The 8,240-nt window shown below is 47.1% G+C and overlaps 1 protein-coding gene across 1 annotated transcript; it reads right to left on the reverse strand.

Moving 5' to 3' along the window:
- Window positions 1–6,160: 6,160 nt before the first annotated feature.
- Window positions 6,161–7,405, reverse strand: GPR19 (G protein-coupled receptor 19). The gene has a single exon (XM_066632736.1). It carries the CDS (start codon window positions 7,403–7,405, stop codon window positions 6,161–6,163), a length of 1,245 nt encoding a protein of 414 aa, XP_066488833.1.
- Window positions 7,406–8,240: the final 835 nt, after the last annotated feature.

Raw genomic sequence — 8,240 nt, forward strand, 5'->3', positions numbered from 1 at the left:
GCTCCACCCCCCCTCCAGCTATGCCTCTGGCTATTGGTACTTAGTAGAATGAATGTTGGCATTTGATCAAATGACAGGTGCGATTGGCATCATTGGCTGATAAGATCTGCCCAGTGTCTACAGTACCACCTAGTGGGGAAAACAGATATTTGTCTTTCCAGGAAGAGCAGAAAATAAAGATTATGAAATAACAATTCGCATATTAGTACTACAAACTTGTATGAATTTTATACCGGTGTAACTTCCATGGCTTCCTTCTAAGAATCTTGGGAATTGTAGTTAGGTTAAGATTAGTATTCTCCATTACCAGTCAATTGTATTCAGTGATCAAAGTGCATGTAAGGATGTTGTTGCCAAGTACATCCTTAGACATGTGTTGTTAGAGTTGCAACCCTTTGTCTGGTAAAGAGTTGTATGGAACCTTGGATGAGCAGGCACACAAAACAGCATACACCAGCAGAGTTCTTTGAATGCAGTGGTTATATTTCAGAGCAAGGGTTATCACAAGTAGAATAATCAGTAAACAGTCCTAGTCAGCACAATGAGCAGTCAGTCCATAAACAACAAATCCAAATCAGTTTTCCAAGATACACAGTCAAAGTTCATTCCATGGTCAGTAACAACATGTATATACTCACATCCAGCCTCCCAAGTTACTGGCAGCAGTTCAGTAGTCTACTCCTACTGCTGCACTGGAAGCTCAACAGACCAAACATTAAGTAGTTGGAGTGGCCAATCAGTGTAGGCTAAGCCACACCCAGGGTGAGGCAGTCACAGGTGTTTGCTGGTCCTGCTGACTCCAGCAATCTGCACCTGTTCCTGAACCACCTTGTTGGCTGTGTTTCTGCCTTATCCAGAACATAGACCTGACATGTGTAACATTCGTGGGGGGGGGAAGAATCTACTTCATGTGCATCTGTCCTCCATTACTCCTCCTTCCACTCCCTGGATTGGAGAAGGAAGAGGAGGACAGAGAGGAAGACAAATTGTGGAGGGGAGTGTAATGGCAATGCGCAAGATCCCTCGAGGAGATAGGGTGCGGGTCAGCAGTGGTCCCTTGCTCTGACAGACCAACATAGGCTCTAACTAGCAGTGGGTTTGCTGCACAGCTGCAGCCACTAGAGGCAACCAGCTCATTAAGGGATAAAAGCAGCACCTGAAGAAGAGGGAGTTTGGTGAGTGTAGAAGGAAGGAGCTTGGAGGAGAGAGAACTAAACTGATGGATTAATGGGCTGAGGAACTGATTGACTGGCAGATGGACTACTGGACCTGCTGATGACTAAGGAAGAGATAGGAAAATGGACTTCTGAGCACTGCTGGAACAGAGACTACAGGAAACTGGTGTGTGGTTGCCATGCCCAAGACCTGCTGAGGACCAAGGTGTTGCTGTGGTGGCTGGGGAAGCTGCTGGCAGGAGAGAGGAAGGAGGAGCTTTGCAGGTTGAACAGGTAAACTACCCTGGTGGTGAGGTCCAGCAGTGCTGCAATGCGGAACTAGGGCCATTGTTGGGGAATGAAGGGGAGGTAATTAACTTAACATGGGCATGGGTTCTGTAGGTGCAACTTGGACCAGGAACTTGGAAAAACGGAGAAGCTAGAACAGTGTTTCTCAACCTGTGGTACTTGAGGTAAGAACATAAGAACATAAGAACAGCCCCACTGGATCAGGCCATAGGCCCATCTAGTCCAGCTTCCTGTATCTCACAGCGGCCCACCAAATGCCCCAGGGAGCACACCAGATAACAAGAGACCTCATCCTGGTGCTCTCCCCTACATCTGGCATTCTGACTTAACCCATTCCTAAAATCAGGAGGTTGCGCATACACATCATGGCTTGTACCCCATAATGGATTTTTCCTCCAGAAACTCGTCCAATCCCCTTTTAAAGGCGTCTAGGCTAGACGCCAGCACCACATCCTGTGGCAAGGAGTTCCACAGACCGACCACGCGCTGAGTAAAGAAATATTTTCTTTTGTCTGTCCTAACCCGCCCAACACTCAATTTTAGTGGATGTCCCCTGGTTCTGGTATTATGTGAGAGTGTAAAGAGCATCTCCCTATCCACTCTGTCCATCCCCTGCATAATTTTGTATGTCTCAATCATGTCCCCCCTCAAGCGTCTCTTTTCTAGGCTGAAGAGGCCCAAACGCCGTAGCCTTTCCTCATAAGGAAGGTGCCCCAGCCCCGTAATCATCTTAGTCGCTCTCTTTTGCACCTTTTCCATTTCCACTATGTCTTTTTTGAGATGCGGCGACCAGAACTGGACACAATACTCCAGGTGTGGCCTTACCATCGATTTGTACAACGGCATTATAATACTAACCGTTTTGTTCTCAATACCCTTCCTAATGATCCCAAGCATAGAATTGGCCTTCTTCACTGCCGCCGCACATTGGGTCGACACTTTCATCGACCTGTCCACCACCACCCCAAGATCTCTCTCCTGATCTGTCACAGATAGCTCAGAACCCATCAGCCTATATCTAAAGTTTTGATTTTTTGCCCCAATGTGCATGACTTTACACTTACTGACATTGAAGCGCATCTGCCATTTTGCTGCCCATTCTGCCAGTCTGGAGAGATCCTTCTGGAGCTCCTCACAATCACTTCTGGTCTTTACCACTCGGAAAAGTTTGGTGTCGTCTGCAAACTCAGCCACTTCACTGCTCAACCCTGTCTCCAGGTCATTTATGAAGAGGTTGAAAAGCACCGGTCCCAGGACAGATCCTTGGGGCACACCGCTTTTCACCTCTCTCCATTGTGAAAATTGCCCATTGACACCCACTCTCTGCTTCCTGGCCTCCAACCAGTTCTCAATCCACGAGAGGACCTGTCCTCTAATTCCCTGACTGTGGAGTTTTTTCAGTAGCCTTTGGTGAGGGACCGTGTCAAATGCCTTCTGAAAGTCCAGATATATAATGTCCACGGGTTCTCCAGCATCCACATGCCTGTTGACCTTTTCAAAGAATTCTATAAGGTTTGTGAGGCAAGACTTACCCTTACAGAAGCCATGCTGACTCTCCCTCAGCAAGGCCTGTTCGTCTATGTGTTTTGAGATCCTATCTTTGATGAGGCATTCCACCATCTTACCCGGTATGGATGTTAGGCTGACCGGCCTATAGTTTCCCGGGTCCCCCCTCTTTCCCTTTTTAAAAATAGGCGTGACATTTGCTATCCTCCAATCTTCTGGTACCGTGGCCGTTTTGAGGGACAAGTTGCATACCTTAGTCAAGAGATCTGCAACTTCATTCTTCAATTCCTTAATAACCCTTGGGTGTATGCCATCAGGGCCCGGTGACTTATTGATCTTTAATTTATCAATGAGGTCTGAAACATCTTCTCTTTTAACCTCTATCTGACTTAACTCCTCGGTCAGGAGGGGCCGTTCGGGCAGCGGTATCTGCCCGAGGTCTTCTGCCGTGAAGACAGATGCAAAGAACTCATTTAATTTCTCTGCCATCTCTAAGTCTCCTTTTATCTCCCCTTTCCCTCCCTCACCATCCAGAGGGCCAACCGCTTCTCTGGCGGGTTTCCTGCTTCTAACATATTTGAAGAAGCTTTTATTATTCCCCTTAATGTTGCTGGCCATGCGTTCCTCATAGTCTCGCTTGGCCTCCCCTATCACCTTCTTACATTTCTTTTGCCACAGTTTATGTTCCTTTTTATTCTCTTCATTAGGGCAAGACTTCCATTTATGGAAGGAAGCTTCCTTGCCCTTCACAGCCTCTCTAACTTGGCTGGTTAGCCATGCGGGCACTCTCCTGGATTTAGTGGAACCCTTCTTTCTTTGCGGTATACACCTCTGCTGGGCCTCTATTACTGTTGTTTTAAGCAGCCTCCATGCACTCTGGAGAGACTGGACTCTTTTTACCCTCCCTTTCAACCTCCTTCTAACCAGCCTCCTCATTTGAGGGAAGTCCGCCCGTCGGAAGTCAAGGGTTTTTGTTAGAGATTTGCCTGGTATTCTTCCCCCAACGTGCACGTCAAAACGGATCGCAGCATGATCACTGTTCCCCAATGGCTCAGTAACGTTTACATCTCTAACCAGGTCCTGCGTACCGCACAAAATTAAATCCAGAGTCACCAGTCCTCTGGTGGGCTCCGTGACTAGCTGCTCTAAGCCACAGTCATTTAGCACGTCAAGAAATCCGGTCTCCTTATCGTGACCAGAACACAAATTGACCCAGTCAATATGAGGATAATTGAAGTCCCCCATGATTACAACCCTGTCCTTCCTTGTCACCTCCCTGATCTGTTTCCTCATTTCAAGGTCCCCATCAGATTTCTGGTCTGGAGGACGATAGCACACCCCCAGTATTACATCGCTGCACAAGCCTGGTAATTTAACCCACAGAGATTCTACGGTGGAGTCGGACCCACCTTCAATCTCTACTTTGCTGGATTCTATCCCTTCCTTAACATAAAGGGCCACCCCACCTCCAACACGCCCCTGCCTGTCCCTCCTGTAGAGTTTATAGCCCGGGATTGCGGTATCCCACTGATTCTCCGCATTCCACCAGGTTTCCGTTATGCCTACTATGTCAATATTTTCCCTTGTCACCAGACATTCCAGTTCTCCCACCTTTGCTCGTAGACTTCGGGCATTCGCATAAAAGCATTTATACACGGAATGCCCCAGGATGGGCTGCTTATTCGCTCCTTTGTCCCCGCATCCTCTCATTTTGCCAAACCGTCTATCACATCCCATCTCCCTACCTTTCCCAACTTGCCAGCCCCCCAGAACCCTGCCACCTAGCAGCGAGACCAGCAATGCAACAAGCTGCAGTAGGAGGTTCAGCAGGCAAAGCTCCAGTGTGCACTTTTCATGTGCTTGCAAAAGCCCTGTCTGCCCTGAGCCTCTTACTGGTGTTTTGTCGCATTGAATCTGACTTCCCAGTCTGGATGTAAATGGTGATGAGAGACGCTGAGAACAGGAGGCACAGAGACTGGCACAGCACTGGATAAGGAGGCTGCCTCTGGTGTCTGGAGGTTTTAGACAGGCCATGGTTATAACTCGGATGCACTTAGTTTATGTTATGCATATAGGTAATTACAGTTTTGGGGCTGGAGGAAGAGAAGCGGCTTGCTGGCATTTGTATCCACAGGCTTGAATTTACATGGTTGTGCATCAGAAACCAGCTGCATCCACTCCCCCCCACCCCCCCCCCCCCAGATCTTCCAAGAACATACCATAAGAACAGCCCCACTGGATCAGGCCATAGACCCATCTAGTCCAGCTTCCTGTATCTCACAATGGCCCATCAAATGCCCCAGGGAGCACACCAGATAACAAGAGACCTGCAAGGCTTCCTGGGAATTGTAGTTAAGAACATAAGAACAGCCCCACTGGATCAGGCCATAGACCCATCTAGTCCAGCTTCCTGTATCTCACAGCGGCCCACCAAATGCCCCAGGCAGCACAGCAGATAACAAGAGACCTCATCCTGGTGCCCTCCCTTGCATCTGACATAGCCCATTTCTAAAATCAGGAGGTTGCACATACACATCATGGCTTGTAACCCGTAATGGGTTTTTCCTCCAGAAACTTGTCCAATCCCCTTTTAAAGGTGTCCAGGCCAGACGACATCACCACATCCTGTGGCACAGAGTTCCACAGACTGACCACACGCTGAGTAAAGAGATATTTTCTTTTGTCTGTTCTAACTCTCCCAACACTCAATTTTAGCAGATGTCCCCTGGTTCTGGTCTGCAGTACTCTGCACACCACCCAAAACACATAAGAGGGACCAATATGGGACAGTGTTTAACCAAGGACAGTTTCTGGGAAACAGGAGCAGTTGGAAGAATCTGGCTTCTGTTTTCTAACCTTGTGAAAATAATGATATGAGGCTGCAAGGTTCTTGGGTGGGTTTATTTTCTCCTTTTTTGTACAGGTTTGATCTACAGAAGTAAATCGGTTTTTACAATATAAATTTAAATGCACAGACCTTTACAATGATTGTCAATGGCTTTAGCAAAGACAAATGTTCTTTTTAAAAATGTCCCATCATACAGTAAAGTAAGTGGTTTTAATAAAGTAAACATCTCTTCTCCCTGCCAGGTTGTATGCAAAAATCCCATGGAAATAGAATCCGTTGAAAGAGAGGGGGAAAGTTCTTTTACCTAGTGGTGCATAATGCAGGTTGAAAGAACCCAAATTTGTCAGACAAATGTATTGGGTGGATTTGAATTAATAGGCCAGGCAAGTTTTTTCTCCTTTGCTTCTCTGTCAAATGAATCATAAATAGAGTCTTTGGCAACAGTTTTGGCTGGTGCGGGGATTTCGGAGATCCCTACGTAATTTTTTTTTGCTATCTTGGAGCTCGTGGTGATGGTATATGCGTTGCTTCGGTAACATTTCATAGAGGACATGCAGAAGGTCTCCTTCATCCCCCTCCTGAAGTTGGCATTATATGCATAGTACAAAGTGGGCTTTGAGGCTGAGGAACTAAAGGATATCCATGTAACCAACATAAAAACCATGGAGCTCTTTCTGTAGTTGGTCTCTAGCGGGTGCCACAGTTGAACCACATGAAACGGGAGCCACGAGAGCAGAAAAAGCAAATTTAACACGAGGAACATCTTTATGGTTTTCACTTTAGTCCTTGGAACGATATTCATTGTCCTGCGGACTGTTCTGCCATCCGTACCTATCCTCCAAATATATTTGATCACCTTTTGATAAAAGAGAATGATGAGAACCAAGGGAATCAGAAAAGCCACCAGTAAATGGATGATGCTATAAGCAGCCCCATCCCAAGAATACGGGGGGAAGAAGCTGCAATGATTCTCCAAGCCTGACCCAAAAAAGAAGAAAGCCGGAAGGGCCAGAGCAGCGTCAAAGATCCAGGAAGCCGCAATCATTTTCTTGGCTTTTTCCCGGGATACCTTGAAACTCAGAGGGTACACAATGGTGTAGAATCTGTCCACACAGATGGAGAGCAGCACATAGATCTGGACACCAGGTGTGAGATACTGAAAATACCTGACAAGCTTGCACATTATGCTCCCCAGTGTCCATCTGCCAGAGGCCAGCTGGAGAAGCACAAAAGGCATGCTCCCCACACTAAGGAGCAAGTCTGCGCAAGCCATGGAGACCACAAAGTAATTGGTGGTGGATTGGGTCCTCCGGCTCCTGTGGATCACCAGGCAAACAAGCGCATTTCCGAAGATGGAGAACAGCCACAAAGTTCCCCAGAGCAGGCTAATGGTGATGATTTCTCCGGGCAGCAACTCGTACTGCATGGCTGTGCTGTTTTTCTCAAGCACACGTTCCTTGGGCAGATCGGTCATCTCACGGCTCGGAGGGGGAGAGGTCTCGACATGGTGGCGGCTCTGCAGTGGTGATCCTGATGTCGGGGTCAGAAATTGAGCCACCTGGTTCTCCATGTAGTGAGCAAGCAACATATTCAGGCTTTGCTTAGAAGGGCTGCAAGGAGAGAGAACCCTTGATATTAGTCAAAATGAAAACTCTCTCTCTCTCTCTCAGTAACATATAAGAGTTTCAGCAATAGATGAGTCTCAGTGGCAGACCTAAGGAGGGTCCATGGGTGCAAGTACTCCCAGGCAGCATAGCTCAGGGGGCACCTCTGAGTTAAATAGGTGCCTCGGACCATAACTATTTTCATCTTCCCATTCATGCCCCACCATTTTCACCAGTGGAGATCAACTGAGAAAACCTTCTGGATGGAAACACATGGTTAAGAGGACTTTTAAGGGCCTGATCCTAATGCAGTTCATGCACTGCATCCTGTGGTGGTGGTGGGCATTCATGGAGACCTCCTCAAGGTAAGGGAACTTTAGGATTGCATTGGTACTGGAAAGTTCGGTAGGATTGGACCCTAAATCTTTGCAGTCTCCATATTTAGTTTTCATCAATGGCTCCTTGGAGAAGCTGCATCATTTTTCTTTAATTTTACTCCAGTTATTTTCTGGCTATCACAAACTAGTGTATAACCAGGCTTGCTAATTTTTGTTTTTTTAAATCTTGTACCTAGAGTACATCTAAACATGTGCAGAATGCTCCCCTCCCCCTTCATCTGTCCCTCTCTTTTCCTATTAATTAAAACACCAAAGACACAATATAACTAATAGCCCAATGTTAGTTATAATAGCCCAATCCTATCCCCCACTGGTGCTACTGCACCAAAATTCAGCATGCTGTATCCAGTTGGGGTTGGGGTGTTTGCCTTGATCTCTGCAAGCCTCCTGCTCCACAGTGGGTATCTTTGGACCAGTGCCA

This window comes from Tiliqua scincoides, chromosome 6 (assembly GCF_035046505.1).
Source record: "Tiliqua scincoides isolate rTilSci1 chromosome 6, rTilSci1.hap2, whole genome shotgun sequence".
In the NCBI taxonomy this organism is placed as follows: domain Eukaryota; kingdom Metazoa; phylum Chordata; class Lepidosauria; order Squamata; family Scincidae; genus Tiliqua; species Tiliqua scincoides.

Excerpts from the sequence above, each read along its gene's own strand:
- GPR19 (XM_066632736.1), bottom strand. The coding sequence starts at position 7,405 with ATGTTGCTTGCTCACTACATGGAGAACCAGGTGGCTCAATTTCTGACC.